This window comes from Equus przewalskii, unplaced genomic scaffold (assembly GCF_037783145.1).
Source record: "Equus przewalskii isolate Varuska unplaced genomic scaffold, EquPr2 ChrUn-6, whole genome shotgun sequence".
In the NCBI taxonomy this organism is placed as follows: Eukaryota; Metazoa; Chordata; class Mammalia; order Perissodactyla; family Equidae; genus Equus; species Equus przewalskii.
Window position 1 is genome coordinate 1,644,675 of NW_027228754.1, and position 25,254 is coordinate 1,669,928.

Sequence of the window (25,254 nt, forward strand, 5' to 3'; positions counted from 1 at the left end):
TTTCTTTTTTCATAAAGAAATGCAACTTTATTATTTTCAAGTACATATGTAGTACCTCAAACTAATGTCTTACAAAAGATCACCAAGTAAATGTCTGGCAGATGTTTCTTTAACAAATACATAAGAACCGATGATAATTAGCCCATGCACGCACTAATTCTAAATGGATATTCCTAAAGTGCCTGAAAAGTATTGTTTTAGGTAGACTAAATATGCCACCCCTTAGCAATATTGTTTATGCTCTTAATTTACTAAACAAATGCCATTTTTATTGATTGTGCAAAGATAAACTTTTGTCCACAGTCAATAAATCTCAAATTAATCAGGCCCAAGTTAATACAGTTTCCTATTTAGTTTTCCGAGCCCAAGGCAATGACTCACTTATTTCAAGGTACTTCTGATAAAGTAGAATTCCAGTGTAATGAAGTAATAGCCCGTGGGTGGTTGTTTATGGGCCTGACCTAATGTTTGTTTTTTGTGCTTCCTTCCTTTCTGCCTTAGGCCTTCTATTTTCCTTAGGTGTTTCTGTCACTTGCTTGGTTCACCTGGGTCTTTCTCTACAGGACATTCTCAGTACCTTCTAAGCCAGGCTCAAAGAGTGGGCAGAGCTGCCTGCAGAGCAAACGTGTTAGGTTGGGAGGGGGTAAAGGAAGGACAAGTTTCTCTCGTAGGAACCTGAAACCAGCTGCTCATCTCAGAAAGTGGGCACATCAGCTGAAGGACATTTGCCAGGGGAGGAAGAGCCCTGTCACCTGAGAGGTCAAAGGCAGGTCTCCTAACGCCTTCCCTCTTGTTGCCCAGAGGGTCTGACCACCTTCAGGACCCAAGCTGATTCTGCATGTCCCTGGAAGACAGGGAGGTTCTGGGAACTTGTCCACTGCGATTCTAGACGGTTGCCAGGGGACTCCTCTTCCAGGGCTGGCTTGGCAGTGCCTGGGAATGACGCAGGTTCAGCCACATGGGCATGAAGGGAAAGGGGGTGGGAGGGGCAGAGAATGTACTGGCAGCTATCCATTTTGGAACAACACGGAACTCTGAGGATTTAGTCCTCTAAAGGGTGGGGTGTTATCAAACTGTGTGTCATTGAGAGAACTGGAGCATCTGTGACACCTGGGCCTCGTGGACCGAACAGACCACCAACCAAGGGTCAGTGGGAGCTCTGTGGCAAAGGGGTGTGGAATCTCAGTGAAGCTCCCGGGATTGCCTTCTGGCCCCACCTCTGCTGCTACTCTGACATTTGAATTTGGCCTGCAGGCGGGGTGCTCTCTCAGGGCAGGACACAGAGCTGGAGCCCACAACAATCTGGAGACTCGACACATCTGTCAAATGCCCTGTCTTTGACTCTCTCTCCTTTCCTGTCTCTCTCCCTTTGTTGTTTCCCTCCTCTGCCCATACCCCAACCTCCCACCTGTCTGCCCAGCTCTCTTCTAGAAGTTTCTAACTAGCCTTGACTGGGAGACAGGCCAACTTCTCCAACCAGCTCCCCTTTCTGGCCTCAGGCCCTAGCATTCACCAAGAGGAACCATTTGTGATTTCCAGGTCTGAGGGGGAAGCAGAGGACAGAGTTGGGCAGGAAGCTAAGGAGGGGTGAAGGTGGGAAGTGGGGTGAGGCTGGAGAGATAAAGGGACATTGACAGTCTGGGATGGTTTCCCTCCTCCCTGTTTAGACAGGTGTCTGCCTTTGGATGTTGATCTGTTCTAGTGGGAGGTGAGGGTGAAGGGGTAGGGAATAGGAAGGGATGGGGTAACACTCAACTCCTCAGAAAAAATAGACAACCTATTGGAGTGGGATGGAGCAGGATCTGAGGAGGGGACCCCAGCATGTAGTGTCTAATCTGCTCTGATTGTTCATAGTTTGGTCCATGGGGCAATCATCCCAAGCTCTTTTACCCACTCCCCCGAACTTAGTCTGCTTAATTGCCTCATTCTCTTCCCCCAAATCTTCCCCCCAAACACCACCCCAGTTTTTTCCACCCCTCCCCATCACCATCCCTGCAACATGTCCAGGGCACCCCGTGTTTCCCGTGCCTGGTTCTTCTTTCCGATGGGCTCAGTAGTATGTTTCCTTCTCCACCCAGCCTGTTAGAGAGATTGGGGTGGGGGCTGCAGCATGAGTGTAAAAGGAGGCAAGAGATAAATCTCCTAGGGGCCTGAGGGGTTGAGGCCAGGTAGAACAGAAGCCTGGGGGAGGCACTCAGGAAGGTAGCTGCGGGCAGGTGGAAAGGGAGGGGAAGGCAATCCAGTGAGCTGAGGACACAGACTAGGGGAAAGGAGAGACTTGTCTTTAGCACAATGGAGGGTGGGCAGAGTAGGTTGGGGGTGAAAATGCAAATACCTACAGGGGCTATTCGGGTAACAGATGAGCTCTAAAGGGGAGCTGTCCGCTGTTGCTGTGCAGAAACGTGGCCACGGGGTTGACAGCTCTTGTGATTTTTCAGAAGTCAGAAATTCAGATTTTATGTGAAAGCCTCTAAGTTTTAGACATTGGACCAGTTAAAAAAAATACCCACACAAAATACGGAGGCCAAACCAAACAATATCCATGGACCATATTTGGCTTGTAGGCCATCCGTTTTCAACCTCCAGTAAGTGATCAAAAATGCTTGTTGGAAAAAAAAATACTTGGTTGATGCCTGGGTTCTAGTGCCAGTTCTGTGGCTCCTTACTTTGTGACCCTGAACGAATAAATTCACCTCTGTGCCTCTCTTCATCTGTAAGATGTGGAGGTGAGACTAGATGACCTCAAAGGACTCCTCTAATTCTGAAGTTCTATGATTCCAGGTGGAAGGTGGAGGGCCTCAGAGACCAACTGTGTGTTAGGTGGGGCCGGAATCTGAGAGCAAGTGGGCAGGGAGAACAGGTTCCACAGAGTCAGGGCTCTTCCCACCTGAGACCCCAGGATCTGAGGGCACCGAGGAAAAGCAGCAAGGATCTGGGGTAGGAATGGAGTCTGGGTTTGGAGCACTGGGGGAGCACCCAGCAGTGGGGGGTGGCACTTGGCTGGGGGCTGAGGTGAGGTTCGGAGGTGCTTACCACCAGGATATCGCCGCAAGATGAGCTTTCGGACCTCATCATAGATGAAGATGAGGAGACTATAGGGGAAGGCACAGAACCACCAAGTGACCCTGAAAGAAAGAGAGGAGCCTGTCAGAAACATCAGAGGTTGGTCACATAAAGTAGAATTTGAATAGACAAAAACTTGAATCCTAGAAGGGTTCCTCTAGAGAGACACTCACTTGAGTGGGTACATGCGGAGGGCCACACCCATGCCAGGGCAGTAAGACAGAAAGGCAGCCAGTGCAGTCTCCTCCAGGAGCCCAAAAATCAGAATCTTGTTCCTGGGAAGGCAAAGAAAGCAGGTTTAGGTAGCATTTGAAGGGAGGATGAGACGGGGAGAGATCCAGGGAGAGCCCTGGTGGTGGAATGGAAAGAGGAGAGAAGAAAAATACAAGGGAAGGGTTATAAATGACATCTTCCTGCACCCTCTTCAAACACCCTCCTCTCATGCTTTATATGTAACCAAGGACAGATTTTCTTGTTTTTCTGCTTACAGATTTTATCTCCAATTGTTGTCTATAACGCATATATTCATCTATTAAATACATGTCTCTTATGTGTTGAGCGTGCTGGAGATGCTGTGGTCCACACAAACTTCTTTCTGGAAACACGGGGCCTGCCCTCATGCAGCTTATAATCTTATTATCCAGGCACATGCTCTGTGAAAGTGTCGTCTCCCCAGCAAACTGCTTCGAAAGCTCCTTCAGTTCAGGGCCCAAATATGTTTCATACATTCTCAGCCCCTGGTAGTTGCTGGTCATAGATATTTAATAAAGAAGAGAATGTTTGTAAAGTACTTAGCAAAGAGAAAGCTCACTGGATAGTAAGTGCTTACTATATGGTCACTATATCAGAATTGACAAGCAGGGTAGAATAAGGTTTTGAGGGCAGAGTTTCTGGAGTCAGAGAGGCAGTGTCTGCTCCCAGCTCTGCCGCTTACAAGCTTTGGGTTGTAAGCAATGTCTCTTAACTTCTCTAAGCCTCATGTCCCTTCTCTGTAAAATGGACGTATTACCTTTATACCATAAGATTGCTGGGAAAATGATGGGAGATAACGCGTGGAAAGCTCTGAAACACGGAAGGTGCTCAGTGGCGTTATTACTCAACTTTTTATAACCTCAGGCACTGCCCCTCTTCACGGCTTAAGCCAGTGGTTCCCAAACTTTTCACTCACCAAGCACTCCTCTTAATTTTCTCCTCTACAGGCCAGATTTTAATTGATTTTTGTCTCTCAGGCTGCATTTGTTATAATGAATATATTTTCCCACTTAAAATGAATTAGAAATATCCACGGCTTCCAAACAGAACTGTGCAGTAGCATGCGATCTCTACCTTGTACTTAGGCTTCTGCCCGAGAATACACTTCAGTAAGCCTAGGAGCCTTCTCATAGGTAAGTGCTTGATTTAATGAAGCTTTTGAATGATGCAAATAGCATCTCTGAGGACCCCTGAGGGCCCAAGGACCCCAAGTGGGGCTTGAGGAGCTGAGGCTGCCTCCAGCCAGATGACTTGTTAGTACTAGTTCCCCTTCCCTGTATCCAGCCTGACTGGTTTTGTTTCTTTTTCATTGCCTCTCAGATGGGCTGGATTTAGCCAATTTAGTTATGTTCCCACCTTCCCGTGTCACCCATGCGCTGCGCAGAAAGCAAGCCCCAGAACTGGACCCAACTTCTTGGACTCTCTGCTCCTTGTTTGCTTCTCACTGAACTTTCCCCAGTAGTGTTTGTAGCTTCCAGGAAGCTCCTTCCTTCGTGTTACCTTTATTTATCTAATAGACTTCTCACTTTCCTCCCCCTGGGATCTGAAATGCTATTAACTTCACCAGGGTTTTGGCATCTTTTTTTTCCCCCATAGTAAGAAATTGTGACAACTCACTTGGGAAATTATACCCATTGTTTCCAGTAGAAGAAACTAGAACAGGAATGGCACCCTCAGCACTAACCACCATCCGCGCCGGAACCACAGAGCAATACCTTAGGACCTCACAGGTGCCAGAGTCTGACAGGTGAGCCACTCAGTGTGGTAGCCAGGAGCGTGGGTGTTAGAGGCAGACCTGGGTGAACCCTTACAGCGGGGTGACCTTGCACACATTATTTAACTTTTTTGGGGTCTCTTATCCATAAAATGAAAATAATACCTACCTCACAGAGCTATTGTGAGGTTAAAGCACGTCACTGAATCACTTAGCGCATTGACTGGCACATGGTCACTCACACTATGAGATGGCACTGAACTTGATCCTGGGCAGCTCACAGCCCCCACGTGGATACCACATCACCACAGGGCAGGGCTATAAACTACAGCTACCTGCTGAGTGTGGGGCAGCACGGCAGACCCTGTATTTAGGGCTGGGCAAAGGATGGGGGTGGGTGCCACTAGAGTATGAGATGGAGGAAGGAAGGAAGGGAAGAAGTATGGAGAGAAGATTAAAAGAAGGCAGGTTGAAGACCATAACAAAGCACATTTTAGGAACAAAATTAAAACTCATCAGAAATGGTCATATCACTGCTTCCTCTTCTCTCATCCATTTCAAACATGGCTATGGATATATAGCTGGATAATGAAAATCTGACGTCCCCGCAGCAGACCTGGGCCCAGGGGTTGAGCAGAGCCCGTGTGGGTTGGTGAGTGTGCCCGGAGCACACTCTCCTGGGGTGGTGCGTGGGCGGCAGGGTGGGTGCTCACTTCATGCCCTGCTGGAAGACAGAGTTGCGCCGGGTCTTGCAGATGATGAGGTCGGCCCACTGCACGACGACGATGCTGGCAAAGAAGGCCGTGTGGCAGGTGAACTCCACCACCTTCCGCTGCTCATAGGTCTGGGGGCAGGGCGGGTAGAGAGAGGAAAGTGGGAGAGGGAAGTGTAGGACCAGCATGTAGCACCGTTCAGGGCAGTGGTTAAATCCTGGGCACTTCACCCACCTTTAGCCCCCATCCCCCTTAGCCACTCCTACCCACTCCTGCCAGGCATTTAGCCCCACCCTCTCATACACATGCATCTGCATTTGCACAGCCCCACTCACCCACTCCTGTCCGTAGCTGTCCTCCAGGTCATTCATGGACCGGTCATCCCAGTCAAGGCGGATTCCCAGAAGCCGTGATGGCAGGAAACCATTCTCTGCCAGGATCACAAAGTAGGTGAAGAAGCCACCCAGGGCCTGGATCATCCCTGTGGGTCGTGGGCAAAAGGCAGGGCCTGGGTCAGAGAAGGCAGCAGGATGGGGCCAGTCCCTACTGGCCAGAGATGAAAATCCTTGACCCTCGGGAGGCTGGCCCCTGGTCTGGAATTTTGCTGGGGGCTCATCCCTCCAAAAGCTGGAGAAAGAATCCGCATGGGGTTCCCTCCCGAGCCCCAGGGCCCCGCCGCACCAATCTGTCCGTAGGCCATGCTGATAAGCCTCTCATTCACCAGCTTGTCTGTCTGTGAGTTTCTCGGCTGCCGCTTCATGATGTCACTCTCAGCTGCCTCATAGGCCAAGGAGATGGCAGGGACCTGTGTGACGTGGGAAGTGGGGGAAAGGAGGGTATTTGAAGGGAGATGATAAGAACAGAGAACTATCAGCAGTGAAGAACATTTGACACAATTCAATAAACATTTAAGACTCCACCATATTCTAGGCCCTATGCTCATCTTCCCTTCACCCTTCATGGCCTGGTCAGATGCCCTGGTGACATCCCTCCTTCTATCTGCTGCCCATCCCTGTCCACTGCACCCATGTGATTGCCTTGCCTGTCCCCTGTGCCCACCCCTGGCCTCACCATGTCAGTGCCCAGGTCAATGCAGAGAATGGTCACGGTGCCCAGAGGCAGGGGGATGTTGGCGATGATGAAGAGCAGGAAGGGGGTGATCTCGGGGATGTTGCTGGTCAGGGTGTACGCAATGGATTTCTTCAGGTTGTCAAAGATGAGGCGGCCTGTGGGGAGGTTCTGAGGGCATCAGGGAGATTAGAGGGACCCTTCCCCACCCCTAGCCGCTGAGGCTGCCCATCTTCCTGAGAGGGGAAGATTTTGTGTTTGAGGGAAGCCAAAGGATGCAGTGGATGCCTGAATCCTGAGTTGACTCTGTCATTGGGGTAAAAGGCACAGGAAGCAGATGTGCCTACCTCAGCCATCCTGGATGCCATACCAGCCCACCCAGCCTCCTCACCCTCCTCCACGCCCGTGACGATGGAGGCAAAGTTGTCGTCCAGCAGGATCATGTCGGCTGCCTGCTTAGAGACATCAGAGCCAGAGATGCCCATGGCAATGCCAATGTCAGCCTTCTTCAGCGCGGGGGAGTCGTTCACTCCATCACCCGTCACCGCCACAATGGCTCCCTGGGGAGAAGATACAGCCAGAGCTGGAGGGTGAAGCACCTGCACACACCTGGCCCCTGGCCCCACACTCCTTCCTCACCCTGTCCTTGCCTTCCTCGCCTTGCTCACCTGCCTCTGACAGCCCTCCACTATGATCAGCTTCTGCTGCGGAGATGTCCGGGCAAAGACAATCTCTGTGTGGTTCTTGAGAATCTCATCGAGCTGCTCGGGTGTCATGTCCTTCAGGTCAGAGCCGTGCACCACACACGCTTTGGCTTCTCTGGAGGGCAGGGGCAGAGGCAGCTGATTCCCTGGGGCCTGAGCCAGCCCTCCTGCCTCTCCTCACCACGGCTGGGGCTCCAGTCTCCCTGCTCATTAGGGTCCCCCACGGCTTCAATTCTCTCCCTCCATGCTCAGTGACCTCCTCTCCCCATTTCTCTCTATGAGGAAGTGATGCTAAATCCTCGCCATGCAGCATCATCACCATCATCAGTACGGTTTGCTAGGCCCTGTGCTAGTTCCTTATACATATCCTACTCCTATTGCCACCCCGTGATGTAGACACCATCCTAATTTTGTGGTTGAGAAAATAGAGGTTCAGGAAGGTAAAGTGATGTCTCCATGGTTACAGCTAATCAGTGGCTCAGCCTGGACACACATGCTAGACTGAGGAACCAGAGGTAAGGCCTATAAAGATCCCAGAGGTGCTATCCAAATACCCCAGGGGACACTCAAGCAGTCTGTGGGACAGGATGGGTTGATCTGGAGGTGGGGGTCCTGCAAAGGCCTCACCTGGGGTTGACCTGACTGACAGGAATGTTGAGCCGGGCTGCAATGTCCTCCACAGTCTCATTGCCCTCTGAGATAATGCCCACGCCTTTGGCAATGGCCTTGGCTGTGATAGGGTGGTCCCCGGTCACCATGATCACCTGGTGGGAGACAGAAAAGTGAAAAGGAAAGCAGTATTAAGGATTTTCCTCCTCCTATTCGTTTCCCAAAGCCAGACCCCCAGATGGTGGGGCTAGTAGATCCCAGCCAAAATAATGGAATGGTATGTGTGTGTTTGGGTGGGTGGGTGAGAGGGAGAGACAATGACAAGTGTTCAGGGGATCAGAGATAGTTTGCTTTAATAGAGGACAACCTCTACGACAAGTAGCAAGTTAATGAGGGACTCGTGGAAGAGAAGCCTCAAAGATTGTTTAGGAGTTTGGATTTCATGGGATATGAGGCTGTCAGAGCTGGAAGAACCTTCAACAGCTCCCGCATTTGCTGATGAGCAAACAAAGGCTTAGAGAGGGCCCGTGATATGCTCAAGGCCAGAGGGAACTAGGACATGGTTTTCTTAGTGTCCAGTGTGGTTGCTGCAGGCAATGTAATCAGACACAGTAGTGATGAGAGGGAGACATGTCCTCCCTCCCTCCCGTCCACCTTCCACTGCCTTGTTCATCATGCCTTCACCATGTGGGAAGAAGGTAATTCCTGCCTTAACCATGGTGATATTCATTGCCATTGTTGCAGAATGGATAGAGTTGGCTGGGGAGGACGGTTGGCATCTGAGAATCCACTTAAGAGACTATCACAGGCATAAGGTGATCGGAGCTGGATTCAGATAGCATTTGCATGTGTGGGTTGTGGGGCAGATCCCACAGATACTGAGAAGGAAGCTACTTTAGGCCTCATTGCCTTCTCTTCCACCCCCACCACCCCACTGAAGCTGCCGCCCCAAGGCCACATGGGCCTCCCAATTGAAAAACAAAATCATCTTTGCAGTCCTCCTCCTACTTGACCCTCTGAGGCGTTTGGCACTGTTCACCACCTCCTCCTTGAAACCCTATCCTCCCTTGGCTTCTGTGGGCTTCTTTATTCCTGGTTCCCCTCCATCCCTCTTCATGCTCTTTACCCCCCTTCTCAGGGTGGCAGCCAGGTAGACTGGACGAAGCGGCTTTGGAGTCAGATGACAGACCCAAGTTTAAACATTGACCTTCCCCAGCTATAGGACCTTAGATGTGTCCATTCACTGAGTCTCAGCACAATGGAGAAGATGAGTCCTACCTTTCAAGGTTGTCGTGAAGAGTAAATGGCATTAGGTGGACACAGTAAATGTTAGCTGTGACTTACTACCCCCTCCCCTCCTTCACTGGTTCCTCTTCCTCCACTTGCCCCTAAATGTTGGTATCACCCAAGATTTCATTCTCCTCCCCTTTCTTAAACCATGTTTGCTTCTGGGCAATATAATAAGACATACTAGTAGGTCTTTAATTTGCACTCATGTGCTAATGAGACTCAAATCTCCAGTCCTAACCCTCTTTCTTGAGCTCTAAACCATTTTCCAACTTTCCTGGAACATCTCTCCCGGGGTGTCTTACAGACGCTTCAAACTTAAGGTCAAAATTGAACTCATGATCTCTACTCCCACCAACTCCACCCATCATGCTCCTCTACTCCCTGTCTTAGATACTCTCCTCTCAATTCATTCTGTCCATTTGTCCCCTATATCTTCCTCACCTCCCATATCCAGTTTGCTCACCAAGTTCTCCAAACATTGCTCAAAGGTAACTCCTCCTCTCCACTCCCTTTGTCGCTGCCCTTCTTCGGGTCATCATCCTTTGCCTGAACTATTGCAATAGCCTCTTTCCCTGTCTCCCTGACTCCAGTTCTTCTTCACATCCAGTCCCTCTTCCATCCAGGTAGGCCTCTAAAAGCTAGATCTGCCCTGTGACACCTGTGGCTCTCTGTGGATCACAGGATAAAGCCCAAGTGTAGCATTTAAGCAAAGTCTTTCCAACTGGCCTTGGCCCAGCGTTCCAGTCTCAATCCCCAGTGCTGCTCTGCCACCTCCCCCCACAGCCCACACACATGCCCCGTACAGCCTAACCACGCAGGGTACGCTCTGTTCCCTGCTCTTGACATGCTTTCCTCTCCCTCCTGCCTTACCAAATACTCTTCAACCTTCGAGGCCCAGATCAAATATCATGCCCTCTGTAAAACATTCTCTGAGGCAGAATTAACTGCTCCCTGATCTGAGTTCCTGGGGAGGTACTTTCCCCAGGCCTCCTTGATAGTTCTGATCGTGGCCAGCAGCAGCCTGATGAGCAGGACGAGCACGTGCTTTCCGGACAAGCAGCCCATGCTTCATATAGCCAATCCACCTCTTACCGGCAGTTTTATTTTGGGAAAACTACTTGCCCACTCTGAGTCTCAGCTTGTTTTATTTTTAAATAGGGATAATCATGCCTACCTTAGAGACAGAGTGGTTATTGAGATTCAGAAATCACATACAAGTCCTCTAGTGGGATGATTAAGAAACAGCAGCCTGCCTGGGTTCAAATCCTGGCCCTACCACTTACTAGTTGTGTGGCCTCGACTATGTTACTTTGTGCCTCAGTTTTCCTCTCTGTAAAAAAGAGCAAATACTGGTGCTTACTCTTAGGGTTACTGTGGAGATTAAACAAGATCTTACAGGTTTAGTGCTAAGAATAGCGACTGATTCATATAAAGGATCACAAAACAATTGGCTGTTTCGACTATCTGACCCATAGTAGGTGCTCAGCAACTCTAGCTATTATGATTATTCTGTCATTAATTTTAAAGGCATTTGTTCTCCCAGAGGCCAAGCACTGTCTTATTCCTCTTTGCACGTCCAGTGCCCAGCGCACTACCTGGCCCTCGGTAGACAGGTTGAGTTGAACTGATTTGGTAATAAGTGAGATGTTGAGAAATGAGGAGCAACAGACAGCACCAGAACTGGTGACTGGATAGGTTAAGGGGGATGGCAAAGAACCATATCTTGGAACCGGCAAAGTAAGCTCTAAGATGGAAGAGATTTCTGTTTGTTTGTTTGTAAACTCCAGCACGTTGAACAGTGCCTCGTACATAGTTGGTAAACAATAAACATTTGTTGAATGAATAAAAAATGTACCACAGAGGAGGGAGTGGTCACTGAGAAGCAATTGCAGTTGGACAGGAGAGCCTGGGAGAGGTGTGCTGGGTGGGATGAGGGCTGGAGCCCGTCTACAGGGTTATGAGTCGGGGCTGACAAGAGCTTACTAATTCCATCCCAAATGGCTAGAGAGAGTGGGCAGTAGTTGGGCAGGCAGGACAACCAGATCTCCAAGACAGGGGTGCCAGATCAGCTTGACATCAGAACAGCATAATCCGTGCCAGGGAGGGAGAGGACGGACGTGGGAAAGTGGCCCCTCGGAGCAAAAGGGATGAGGGTGAGGGCCCCAAGGCAGGGGTCGACCTTCTCTTGCAGATGGCAGCTTCTCCTCTCAGTCAGTGTTAAGGAAGCCATCAGTGCCCGGGCAGCAGCCCCTGCAGTCCCTCAATCTTTGGTGTCTGGGAGAAGTTGAAGGGAAGGGAGTGAGGCCAGTACCTTGATGCCTGCACTTCGGCACTTGCCCACAGCATCTGGCACAGCAGCCCGGGGAGGGTCAATCATAGACATGAGCCCCACAAAGCAGAGCTTCTCCGTGGGAAAGTTCAGCTCATCTGTGTCAAACTTGAAGCCCCGAGGAAACTTTCCAGAGGGCAGATTCAGTTGACAGAACCCTGAAGGGGCAGAGAAAGGAGGAGTGAGAGCAGCAAGGTGGCTGCCTGGATGTCCCCAGTGCCCCTCACCCCAAATGGGGGATCCCTTTCTCAGCCCTGCCCCCCGGCTCTGGCCCCTCACCCAGCACACGCTCCCCTAGTCCTCCCAGCTCCATGTAGGCATTCTGAAAGGCATCTTGCATCTCCTTATCCAGAGGGATCTCCTTGCCCTGCACCAAGATGGTGGAGCACCGGTCCAGGATGCGTTCTGGGGCCCCCTTCATCACCAGCACATGGCTCTGGGGGCTGTCTTCTCGCTCATGGATGGACAGCTGGAAAGAGGATAGGCAGTTACGGAGGGGGCCATACCTCCAGTACCCACCATGGGGCCTGGAAGAGAGCAGAGGCCGGTAAGGAACCCTGCCTTAATAAAATAACCCCTGGTCCATCAACCATTGTCAACATAGGGAGAGTATCCATGTATGGAGGGGTGTTTGGACCTCATAGTCTCAACCTTGTAACCAGAGTCACCTTCCCACAGGACATTCATTCACTCAACAAATATTTACTAAGATCAGTTAAGATAGGCTCTGTGCTAGAGGCTGGATGGCTCTCTTGTCAGCATCCCCCACCACCATGCTGCCTCAGTGGGGCTTTACCACTATGACTGATAGGGGACATAGCTGAGACTGCGTTCTTGGCATTTAACAGATGCCTACAGGCTGAGGGATACTCTAAGGAAATTTCAGAAGTATGGTTCAGTGGGATGGGAGAGTTGAGGGACCAAGGCCAGAGGATGGGGAGCTATGGGAAGAAGAGTTGAGAGGGGGACAGATTGCAGTAAGGAATGAAGATCTGGGAGTTAGGGGGTAATTGCTACCAGAGATGTAGTCACAAAAGTTGCCCTGGAGATAAGGCAGAGGTAAGGGGACATGATCCTCAGATGTCCCCACTCCTCCTGTTGATGATTCCCCCTTGGCTCTGTGCACTCCCTCGTTTCTGTCCCTCCTTCTTTCCCTGTCCCAGCACCCCAACCAGACCTGGTACTTGTTGGTAGAGTTGAAAGGAATCTCCGCCACCTTGGGGTTTCTATCCCTCATCTTCCGCACGGAGCCACAGGACAGCTCAATGCACTTGAGCAGAGCTGACTCGGAGGCATCACCGGCTGTGTCCCGCTGACAGAAGAGAATTCAGCGTCATCATGGGGCCAGGGAGGAAGTGGAAGACCAAGGGAGGAGGTCACCGAAGCCTTCAAGGCAGCAGGGTGCGATGGGAAAAGCTGGGAGTCAGCAAGGTGGGCAGGCTATGGACATGCCCCTGACTCCTTACCTTAGACACAGAGATGTTCTCCTGCCCAGCCTTGAAAACTGCACGGTTGCAGAGACCAGCAATCCGAGACAGGGCCGTCCATGTTGGGGATCGTTTGTCAAAAGTGGCCCCTGGGAGGAAAGGAGGGAGAACCAGGAGCTTGGATCTCCTTTAGAACACTTACTTATCTCACCCCCACCCTCCTCACCACACCAGCACCCTGAACATCCTCCAGTCTCCTTCGCCCCCTCTGGAGCACCCAATCACCAGACTGGTCTTCAGTGGTGTCAGCCTCATGGATCTGGTTGTCAAACCACATGTGGGCAACAGTCATGCGGTTCTGGGTGAGGGTGCCTGTCTTGTCAGAGCAGATGGTGGAGGTGGAGCCCAGCGTCTCTACCGCCTCCAGATTCTTCACCAGGCAATTCTTCCTCGCCATGCGCTTGGCTGTCAGAGTCAGACACACCTGGTAGAGAGAGAGGAGAATAAAAAAGGAATAAGTCGGGAGTCAGGGATGTCCATGATCTTACCCTAGACCATGGCTCTATCCCGCCCCCTTGATCCCACTCCACAGACACCTTGGGACCTAGGTGTAAGAGTGAATGTGTTGAATTTAGATGTGTCGAGCTGAGATCATGGGTGTATATTTAGACAAAATGTCTAGTAGGGAGTTGAACATATTTGGCTAGAGCTCCGGAGAGAGTGAGTAGAGCTGGGCATAGAGATGTGAGAGTCATCCACACAGAATGGGCACTGGAAACTGGGAGCAGATGGGCTCACTCGAGGGGCATAAGAAGAAGAGCAGAGAGCTGAGGCTTGAGAATCAGCATTGGGGGAGGAGGAGACATGGCAGGGGACAGAGGAGAGGAGAGCCAGGATAGCGACGCGTCACAGCCATCAACGAAGGAGGGAATTCTAGGAGGGTGGACAGCAGTATCCATTTCAGCAGCAGAGTTAAGGATAGGGGCTGAGAAAAGGTCACTGGATTTGCCAGTTATTCACTGATGACCTTTGAGAGAACCTTTACAGGACAGTTGGCAAGAATGAGCTCCACACTGCAGGGGGGGATGAAGAGTACATGAGTTGTGAGAAAAGGCCATCAGGACAAGCTCCAGGAGAGAAACTAGTGCCAAGGTGTAGCCTAACCTGAGATTTTTTCAGACTCACACTTTAAGCCATGTATTAAATGAGTATCTGATACGTGATTTTAGAGGCTGGAAGTAAAAAATTGCTGAAAAGCAATAAGCCTCTATTACTTTTGAGGAAAGGGAAGCAAGACCCTCCCCTGGTGGCACCTCATCCTGACCCACTCACGGTGACAGTGGCCAGCAGACCCTCAGGCACATTGGCCACGATGATGCCGATGAGGAAGATGACTGCCTCCAGCCAGCTGTAGCCCAGGATGAGGGAGAGCACGAAGAAGGAGACCCCCAGGAATACGGCCACCCCTGTGATCAGCTGGATGAAGTGCTCAATCTCCATGGCGATGGGTGTCCGCCCAACCTCCAGGCCTGAGGCCAGGGTGGCTATGCGGCCCATCACTGTCCGGTCACCTGTGGCAATCACGATGCCCCTGGCAGTGCCTGCAACACAGGAGGAGACACGAGGCTGGGTGCTTTGGGGGCTCCCAGGAACTGAAGTCCCATCCTACTTCCTGAAAAAGGAAAACATCACAGAGTAAACGAGCCAAAGACTCCAATCCTGGAGGTCGCTTTCAGTGGACTGCACCCCACTCGGCTTCCTCCTCCTGCATAGATCACCAGTCCCAGACTCAAGACAACAGTGGGTTATTTTCTCTTATACTTGGGCCTGGGGAAAAGCCTTGCAAATAAACTCAAAGTTCAAATTGAGGAGATTCCGTTAGTGAAATAAGAATATTGCCTGTGGTATTTCAGTAAAATCAATCTCACACTTGTTATCATCAGAAAGTATATTGTGAACACAAAGTAAAGCGCTTATTATGGATTCTCCATGTGGTCTCAAGATTTTCTTTCTCAACATTAGGCATGAATCTCTATAGAAGAAGCTAGGCAATTACTGACCCTTATGTAGACATTAAAGGGGTCTTCGGGGGAGGCAGTGTGGTTCAGTGGGAAGAGCACGCATGTTGGGGCCAGCCAAACCTGCGCTTGCATCCTTGTTTGAATCCTACCTAGGGATTGCTTTAATAATTAAATGACAGGGTGCTGTAACACACCTAGACTAGTGCCTGGCACATAGCAGGCACTCAACAGATGTTAGTTCCATTCATTTCCCTCCTCTTGTCAAAGCCAGTTTCAGAATCAGCATTGGAAATATTTTACCAGGCATTTTTACCAATTGTGGGAAATGTAGAACAAATTTCAAAGTCTCAGTACATTTAAAATTTAGGAAGTTTAATGTGTGGTGATTTTTATTGTAATTCCAACTTGCTGAAGGAGGGGGAAAGCCCAGAGAAACATAATACACTGAAGAGAAATGAGTGACAGGAAGGGAAAGGTGTGGAGGCTGGGTACAAGACCTCCTTTGCCTCTTTCTCCCAGCTCTCCTCGACTCCCTCTCCAAGTCAGCCCTGATTCAGCTCACTGGCATGATCAGAGAGGGCACAGGTTTCTGTTGTGCTTGGACTCCTGCTATTAAGTGGTGGCAGGTCCAGGAGCTCTTATAGAACCCAAAACAGGGATGATGCAAACTGGGCAGCCTGTGCATGACGTCCAATTCCCTTTGGTGAAGCACAGGCCTGGATGCAGCCGGAAGGAGGGCCCAAGTGTTCACCTGACCTGAGAGCTTTCCTGACCCTCCCCAGCCTGAGGCTGTGGTCAAAGCAAGGGGTGGAGAAGGAAGCAACCAGTCCCAGAGCCAGGGGCAATGGAAGCCATCAACAAACCAAAGACTCCTAGGAGTCAAGGCTAGTTTGGGAGGCACGTGAGTGCATGTGTGTTTGTATTTGTGTGTGTGTGTACAGGGGCTCTTCATCCAATATCTGAAGGCTTGAGAATCCACTCAGGCTTGGGGCAGACAGAATAGAGAGCTCCCCACAAGGAGGTAACTTTTCCATGGAGTCATGCCGCCCCAGCCAATACCCTGCTCTCTGGAGGGGACTATTTCTGTAATGTTCCCCTCAAGTCCCTCCTCTGTAGCAGAGATTTTGACAAGTAAGTACAACCACAGCCCCTAATTCTGACTGGGGATTCAGGATTCAGGCTCTTCCCTCAGTTACTAGGAGGAGCTCCTCAATGGGCTAGCTTCTCACCTTCCACACAGTTGGTAGAGAAGAAACAGATATTGCGAGTCTCCAGGGGGTTCTCATGGGTGAACTCGGGGGAGCGGGTCTGGGGCTCTGACTCGCCTGTTAGGGATGAGTTATCCACCTGAGGAGGAAGGGGGTGTTTAGTCAGCAGCCTGGCAGACACACTGGTGCAAACACAGCTGTCTCCTGACTCCAACCACTCTCATTCTCCATGACTCGAGAGACAAAATTACACTCACCCTCATCGCATAGTTATAGCATTACTCAGCTATTGTCCCTGCTCTGGCGTGGAATTCTGGCTCTCACTGACTTCTTATGTGACCTTGGGCTAGTTACTTAGCCAGCAGAGCCTCCACTTACTCATCTGTAAAATGGAGAATGTAACCAGAATCTCTGCATCGCACAACTACAGGGGGCACCCCTAACATTGTAGTCTATGAAAAGGGCACTTCCTAGGGCTGTGCATGGCACAACTTGTGTGACCACATGCAACAGCCCTTCCTGATTACACCATTCTTGCAGAGTTAAATTAGATAGCATGTGTTTATGTATACAAAGCATCTGACATATAATTGTTCCTCAATACAAGATTGCGATAAAGTGGATATCAAAGAAATACCCAGGGCACAGGGCATTCATAACACCTAGATACCAGGAGACAATGCATAAGCGCTGTATGTGAGATAAGGTTCAGCTGGGCGGTAGGGGACAGGTGTTGGCATTTGCACCTGGATCTCCTAACCTTTAAACCTCTAACTGGGTCCCTCTGAGCTCTATGCAAACTGATTCTTAGACCCAGCCAGTTGCTCTAAGGTCGCCTCCTCACCTTACAGCCATGAGAAGAGATGATCCGGAGGTCAGCAGGCACGCGGTCTCCACCCTTCACCTCCACCAGGTCTCCCACCACCACCTCCTCCGCATTGATCTGCATCTTCTCTCCTTCCCGCACCACAAGGGCTTGCTGCGGGGAGGCCACAGGCATGTCGTGAAGTGCTCATCTCTACTCCTACCTTCCCCTCCTGCTGGTCTCCCACCTCTCCTCCAACCCCACCAAGGAGGAGGAGAAACCTTGCACCCTTAGCAGTAAAACTAGATCCTGGTGTGGAGAGCTGGAGGGTATTTTCTGCCTAAGCCTCCATCTCAGAGCACAAGGAGTTGAGAGGGGATGAGCTGGAATCTCCCAGAAACCTTATGCCCCAGCCTGGAGTCCAGCTGGACCATCTACCTGAGGCACCATGTTCTTGAAGGAATCCATGATCTTGGAGCTCTTGGCCTCCTGGTAGTAGGAGAAGCAGCCAGTGACAATGACCACAGCTGCCAGCACCACACCGAGATAGAGCTGGTAAGGAGAAAGAGTTTGAGGGATCTGCCCTTCTCCCAACCCCAGAAGGGCAGCAGCCACCCGGGATGAGCATTCAATGCCACCTTTATCTGTGACTGGGAGTGCAAATGGTAGAGGAACGTCCTTCTCTCCAACCTCTCCCTCAGTCTTCCAATCCCCAGCCTCCCAAGACTGGAAGGGACAGGAAAGTCTCAGGAAGTTCCCAGGACTAGGACTTTCTCTAGGGGCTGAAGACCCAGGGATGCAGACAAGTCTACTTAAATGTGAAAGAAAGTAGGGGCTGTCTCATTTGTTAATGATTGTGTGTGTGTGTGTGTGTGTGTGTGTTGGAGGTGTTTAGAGATATGTATAGAAACCTCACCCCTTTTCAGCCTAAAGAGCAGAGGGACCTGTGGGACTGTGATGTGAGGGTCTTGCCCTCTGTCCCCCCAACTGTTTTGGAGATTCGGGGTTGGAAGACAGAGGCATGGGCTGGTCCAGGGGTCAGGCGTGCCCGGCTCACATTATCATTGGATGGTTCATCTTCCATGGCAGCCTGGATGCCGTAGGCCAGGAAGCAGAGGATGGCCCCAATCCACAGCAGGATGGAGAAGCCCCCGAAAAGCTGGCGACAGAACTTGACCCACTCAGGGGTTGTTGGAGGTGGAGTGAGGGCATTGGGCCCATCCCGAGCCAGAATGTCCTGGGCCCTCTGGTTGGTGAGGCCCTGAGAGAGGTAAGGAGAATTGTGGGAGGAGGCATCCAGAACCAACCTGGGCCCTCAGCACCTCCCACCAGCTCCTTGGCAGGGGAAAAATGTCCAGTGGAGAGAAAAATCCCGCCTGGTTGGGAGGGGTGGGGGTTGATCAGGAGAGGCCACACGGAGGAGGTGGCATTTGCAACGGGGGTTGGAAGCCTTAAAGGCTGAGAAGGATTTTTGACTGTGGCCCCACCTCTGGTCATCCTTGGATTGAGACACGTTTTGGTTAGGGCCACAATATCTCCTCTGGAGGCAGCCTGGATAAGGCTCTCTGGAAAGACATCTCATTTTCCCTCCCCATGTCTCTCTTCCTTCAGAGTCCCCCTCACCAGGGATTCAAGCAGAGTCCTACGTAGCGAGGTGACCTGTTACTATGATTATGATAATATGTTGGGGCCCTGCTCTGTATGCAGCACTGTGACAGATGCTTTATATGCATTTCTCTAATCCTTACAACAGCCCTGTGAGATAGGTGTTGTAGACCTGCTTATTAAAGCAAGGAGACTCAGAGAGAGAGAGGAGAATCAAAAGGTCACATAAATAGTAAGTGGCACAATTGGATTGCCAGGCTCATAATTTTGAAAAATAAAAAATCATACGCCAAAAATGTAGTGGTGCACACCTCCTCCTGCAGGCCTTCCCTGACTGCCCTTCTGAAAATTCCATGTCCCATTCCTTTACCTTAATTTGTTTTCCTTAATGACACTTTTCATTGTCTGGCAGTGATACCTATTTACTGTGTGTCACCTCACTAGACCATGAGTTCCACAAGGCAAGGACTTTGTGGGTCTTATCCATCTCTGGATGTCCAGAGCTGACAATAGAGCCTGGGGCAGAGGAAGCTGGCTGCCTGGAGGCCCTCTGGGGTCTGGGTTCTGAGGAGTCCTGGCTTCCAGATCCACTGGAAAAGAGCTATGGACTAGGAAGCAGGGCATCTGGGTTCTGGTTCTGGCTCTGCCACGAACTAGTCACTTGTCTCTGGGCCTCAGTTTCCTCATCTGTAAAGAGGGTTGGATTACAGTTCTAAGCTCCTCCCACCCTGAGGCTGCATGGTTCTCTCACCTCTTTGGTGCCCGCCCTAGAAGCCCCCCCACTCACCTTAGACAGGTCCACTTGGTATTTGCGGCCCAGCTCATCCAAGGACAGCTTGTGGTCATCCTGGAGAAGAGAAATCGAGTTACTTTGGGGAAGGAGGCTGAGCGTGTGTGTCTAGAATGCACGTGAGGGCACTGAGGAGCACAGGGGTGAGGCAAGGAGCACAGGCGGGCTGGGCACGAGCTTCTCTGAGTGCACTGGGCTGACAGAGTAGCTGTCCCAGGACGGGGCCCCTTTCCTGTGGCCCGGGTGGGCAGGCTGTGGGCCTCACCATGGCCACCTCCTTCTTCAGCTCATCCAGCTCCTTCTCCTTCTGTTTCTTCTTGCCGCCCCCATTCTCCGCAGTGGTGGCTGCAGGCGAGTACTCTCGGCCAGCCTGCAGGAGGAAGGGAGGGTCCAGAGAGTCAGAGACGACAGAGGCTGGAGCTTCTCTTCCCACTGGACAGTCCAGCAGCCCAGGCATTGGGAGCGGGGGCCAGTGGACTCAAAGGCAGTGATCGTCCCAGGGGAGGAAAGGGGAGTGTAGGGTGGAGGGGACCCCAGCCCTTCAGTTTGCAAACTATTAGCACAGCCATGGGCTCTATGTGTAAACTTCAGGGAAGGCTGAGGGCTCTGGACTCAGGAGCCCACTCTTAGCTGTTTAGTAGTTGGGCTTCTGCTAAGATTTCATTTGTTGAAAGAACGCTGCTGCTAAATACAAAACAAAATAAACAAAAACTTTAAAAAGCACCATTCCATGCTATTTAGAATTCTGGAAGGGAGTGGACAGGGTTGTGGGGGTGGTTTGAGGAAGTAGAAGCAGCCTGTAGGACTGTCCTTGTCCCGACACCATGGCTGCTTTACTTAGAGAGGAGTAGAGACAGTTTGGAATTTGGGAGAATGAGAGTCTTTGCGGAGCCAGGGGTCAGGGCAGGGAAGTGTCTGGAGGATGGGGAGCTGAAGGGTCTGGTGGTGGAGTGTGGAAATGGAATGAGCAGGGGTCATGACTGAGAAAGGTCCACAGTTGGAGGGTCAGAGCATGTCCAGGGAACAGGCACAGAGAGCGTGCTGGCAGCCCTCTCCATCCTGTTGGGCCGCCCTGCCCACTACCAGGCAAAAGGCAATTGACAGGACTTGAGGCCCCAAAGCACAGTTGGGTGAGAAGGGAACTGGGCCCCTTTTGTCCAAAATATAAGAAGTTGTCTCTGAGAATAAATCTAAAACTAAAATGCATGTAACTCTTAGGTCCAGGCATTCCTAGGTCCTCTGATAAAATCAGGTGAACACTTAACTCATGAGGCCGCCATATTTCCCTTCCTCTTCAGGGCTTGTGGTCTCCTCACCACCTCCAGCCTTCCAGGGTCTCATAGGGAGCTTCTGGGGCAGAGGGTGGGGAATTTCTCCCTCCAAGGGGAGGCTGTCTTGGGGTGATAGGATAGGAGGGGGGCTGGGGAAAGCCTGGGGTGGCCATGACAAGGGCCTTCTCCCTCCCTCTTCCTCCCCAATCCCCTTTCCTCCCACTTCCCTCAGGAAGTGCTGCCCTTGTTAGAGAGCACTGCTCAGTTTCTGTCCCACGCCTCCATTTCTCCACCGGGTCCTAAGGGCTGTGCTAGGTTTTCAGGGTGTCATTTCTTTTCACAAAGAGGGGATACCTGGGTTGGATCTACAGTCAAGGTGCTTGCCCTTTTTTGCAGGATGATGGCATTTTTTTTTAAAGTAGACCTTTCTTGTAGAGCAGTTTTAGGTTCACAGCAAAATTGAGCAGAAAGTACAGAGAGTTCTCATATACCCCTGCCCCTGCACGCACAGTCTCCCCCACTATCCACATCCCCCACCACAGCGGTATATTTTTTGCAATCAATGAACCTACATTGATACATCATTGTCACCCAAAGCCCACAGTTTACATTAGGGGTTACTCTACGTGTTGTCCATTCTATGGGTTTGAACAAATATACAACGACATGTTTCCACCATTATAGTATCCTACAGAGTAGTTTCACTGCCCTAAAAATTCTCTGTGCTCTGGGATAACGCATTAGTTTTCCCATCACAGAGTCGGGAGCAATCCCAGGAATGTAGAGCTGCCTTGGTCTGACAAGTGAAATCAGGAATTGGGGGGAGGCAGTGGGGGGGAGATGCAGTGGGAGGTGGACATTGATGTCCCGTAGACACTAATGAGCTAAAAGGATATGAGCTTTTGGAGGCTATGTTGCTCAGAAATGATCTTCTCAGCAAAAGTGATGAGTGAATCTTGCATTTGTTTCCATATGAAGCATCTACAAATCAAGTGTCATTTTGGCTTTCAAAGGCTGATCATCCTGGGGAGACTGAAGCAGCTACCTCTCCCCTCCCCAGGTGACTTAAGGGTGTTCATTCAACTGAATGAATTGAAATGCTTTGGAGTCACAGCCCTAAGGCTTTGGGTTCTGTCCATGGTGGGGCGGGGCTGAGAAATTGATGAAAAGAAATGAAGGGACAAGAGGGAAGAGATCAGGCTGGGAAAGCCTCAGTGTGAGCCTCCAGACCTTCAGGGGCAGACACAGGTCTGGGCACGTGCAGAGGAGGGGGCTGCGGCTGGGGGCAAAGGAGCAGAGCCCAGAGAATTTCTGTCCATTCTGATGTGAAATAAAGTTTGTGAAAATTAGAATCAAAGGCACGGTTTTTAAAAATTGCCAGCCCACATACTCTTGGCATGTTGACCGGTGGCTGAGCTCAGCAGCGCCAGGCAGCACCCCTTTCCTAAGGCCCCACCCTATTCTGCAGGCAGGGGCAGGACTTGGGACACACTGCCCCTGCCCCCTCCTCCTGTCCTGGCAAGGATCTCAGGCTCTGCAGCCAGGAGCCTGCGGAGATTTGGGGCCAGCAGGCTGCCCAGGCAAGAAAGAAAGAGAGGAAGCAAGGACCCCCCCTCCACTCCTCCCTCTCCCAACCACAAGTCCCCCTCTCTGGGTCTTGAATGCTAAAGGAGAACAGAGAGTTCTTTCTGAGAAAGCCAGAGGCTGGGACAGAGTGGGGGCAGCTGGAAATCAGCCACCACTCCCCGCACTGCAGCCTCTTGGTGGCAGCTGGAGCGGGCTGGGCTCCCGCCCACCAGTTTCATCCCTTCCCCCAACTCCCACGCTGCCCTTCATGGCCACACATAGGGTGACAGTTAGGCCTTGCCCTGGAGAGATGATGCAGGGAGAAAGAGGTAGGAGGCAAAAAGAGTCTTAGAAGGGGGAGACGGGTAGGGGGTGGGATTTCCCTCTTCAGGGGTCTTCTTGTAGGTTCAACTCCAAGCTCCAGCTCCAAATTCCCCCACTTCACCCAGCCTCTTGGTCCACACTGAACCAGATCTGCTCCCTGACTGTGATGGGGAGGTGATGGGGAATTCAGGGAAGCTGGGGGAGAAGCCCAGACCCGAGACCACTGGGGTCCCGGAAGAAGTCAAAGTCAAATCGCTTCCCAAACGGGACCCCTTGAGCTGGGTCCCCCCTGTTCTAAGGTGGAGGTGGGGAGTGGAGGGTCAGCCTGGCCTCTCCTGAGAGGTCCTGCTCCTCAGCCGGGGACTCCCTTTCCCTGGGGGAACAAAAGATGTCAAGGAACAGCTGAAGGTGTATCTTCCCACAGTTGTGGCCTCTTCCTCTGTGAAGGCCACACCTCAGAGACACTCCTCACAGACCCTCACACACTGGCACAGACTGGCATCCATGCTCACGCATGCCGGAAGGCCTGTAGGTTCGCAAATGTCTCTGCTGAGACACAAACACAGGTGCTCATCCATGGGTATCTGTATCAACTCCAGCCTATGGAGAACCCATGGGTCGTGCGCGCGCGCGCACACACACACACACACACACACACACACACACACACACGGTTCTATTTATAGCTCCTACCCTAGCTCAGGAACCCTGGTGTCCAAGCTCGGAGTTTTCCCAGCTGCTAAACTCAGTGCAATAACATGTCCTTACCTGACCCCTCCTGGGCCCAGAAACTGCCCCCAGGTCCCCACAGGCACCCTCTTTCCGCAGCACCCTCCCATTGCTCAGCAGGCCCTGTTCCTCCCTGCCCTCTTCTGCCAGCCTTCCACAAAAGGAAAGCAGCTCGGCACAGTCTGTCAGGGGATTGGATCACTTTTCTCCATATGGAAATTTCATTTCCAAGAATTCGAAGCCCTGTCCCTGCCCGCCGCCTCGCCTCCGTGGTTGTTAATCTTCCCCTTGGCATATTTGGTGCTGCAGAATGCCACGGGCGCTGGTGGATCGAGGAGGGTGCAGGCAGCTCTCACCAGCCTCTGGGAAAGTCCTCAAAGCCGATGGCCCGGAGCCCGAGGGCAGTGCTGCCCGGGACATCCGGAGGGGTGCTGGGGGCCCATCTCTCTTCCTCCCCACACCTCTCCCAGCTGTCCTGGGAACTCAGGGCCCCTGGAGCTGGTGGCTGGAACTGCTTGGTGACTCAGGGACGGATGCTCCCCTGCCCCTCTCCAACTTCAAATTGGACACCCATCCTCTCTGGCTGGGACTCCCAGAGGAATGGGCATTTTCAAGGGGTGGCAAAGGAGGGGAGAATTAACGGTGCCAAATATCCCTTCAGGAGATACGGTGAGAGAGGAGGACTGTGCTGGGAGATGGCAGGGAGGAACCCTGATAGAGATGCCGGGTGGAGTGGAGGGAGAGCTGGAGGGATGTGTGTGGTGGGCTGTGCGGCTGATACTGGTGGGCAGCTGATGAAGAGGAGAACACTTGGTCCTGTGAGCACAGTGAGTCTGGGCTGCATTTGTAGCTTGGAGACTGTTTCCAAATTCAAACTACCCAACTCGGTCAGCTTCCCTCTGCCCCTCCCTCCACATGCCATCCCCATCTCATCCTTTCACTCTAGCCTCCCTCACCCTCCAGAGAGCCCTGCTCCTCCCTACAGAGCGACTCCTGCTCTTTGGGAATACTCACCCCACGGCCCATCTTGGCGTAGAGTGGCTGAGGGGACCTAGACTGAAGAGGTCACCAGAAGGATCCCAAGCCCACACTGCCGTTCTGGGACAGCCAGAGACCCCGGCAAACAGACAGAGATGGCGAGCAACAGGGTAGCTTTAAATAGGTCCCTCTCCCCCTCTCCCCCGCCTTCCCCTCCGCGGGAAAGAAACGTTTGTTGAAACAGGATCCCTGAGGACTCCTCCCCTCCCGCCCCTTAAGCAACTGGCTGATGGAGGTCTGTTTGTCCCACTCTGTGCTCCCCCTTGGCTCCCTTCACCCTCTCCCTGGCCTGCGGCAACCCCTACTGAGGGAGGCGAGGCAGTGAGGGAGAGGGGAAAGAGGGAATGTGCCCCTTAGGGGCAAGTGGAGGGGGAGCAGTCCCTCAGCATCCTGGGATGCCAGAGGCCATGTGATCCGACTCTTCTTATTTCCCTGATGGGGAAACTGAGGCCTAGGGAGATTAAACAATTGGAACTGATAAAACAGAACCGGAATGTCCCTCTTCTGAGTCTACATCCAACTTCCCAGAGAAAGAAACAGACTGTTCCCTCTACTGTTGAGGTTGCGGGGACCCCAAAGCTGGAAGCAGTAGTTAGTGCTGGAACCTAGGCCAGCCTTTGTGAATGAGACACCTCAGAAGGGGCCCTGGTGGGAGCCAAATTGGCTCTAGAGGGAGCTGAAGTCGAGATGGAGGGCAGAGGGTCTCCCCAAGCCCTCTGGATGTAGGC

At 51.7% G+C, this 25,254-nt stretch overlaps 1 protein-coding gene across 2 annotated transcripts; it reads right to left on the reverse strand.

Annotated features, from left to right (window-relative positions):
* On the reverse strand, window positions 1-24,832 carry LOC103551139 (sodium/potassium-transporting ATPase subunit alpha-2). 2 transcript variants are annotated; one of them, XM_070608391.1, is made up of 23 exons: window positions 24,503-24,832; window positions 19,864-19,968; window positions 19,596-19,655; window positions 18,261-18,464; window positions 17,642-17,755; window positions 17,243-17,377; window positions 16,420-16,537; window positions 14,502-14,770; window positions 13,455-13,653; window positions 13,209-13,318; window positions 12,920-13,054; window positions 12,022-12,211; window positions 11,725-11,900; window positions 8,142-8,278; window positions 7,479-7,629; window positions 7,202-7,370; window positions 6,814-6,968; window positions 6,424-6,547; window positions 6,078-6,223; window positions 5,743-5,873; window positions 3,237-3,338; window positions 3,034-3,125; window positions 1-2,079 (listed from the first exon to the last, which is right to left on the reverse strand). In XM_070608391.1, exons 1-23 carry the CDS (start codon window positions 24,512-24,514, stop codon window positions 2,051-2,053), a joined length of 3,063 nt encoding a protein of 1,020 aa, XP_070464492.1. In that variant the 5' UTR covers window positions 24,515-24,832; the 3' UTR covers window positions 1-2,050. The 2 variants fall into 2 exon arrangements, with proteins under 2 accessions (XP_070464492.1, XP_070464493.1); XM_070608392.1 differs by lacking the exons at window positions 11,725-11,900; window positions 12,022-12,211; window positions 12,920-13,054; ... (8 more) ...; window positions 19,864-19,968; window positions 24,503-24,832 and adding an exon at window positions 9,877-10,069.
* Window positions 24,833-25,254: the final 422 nt, after the last annotated feature.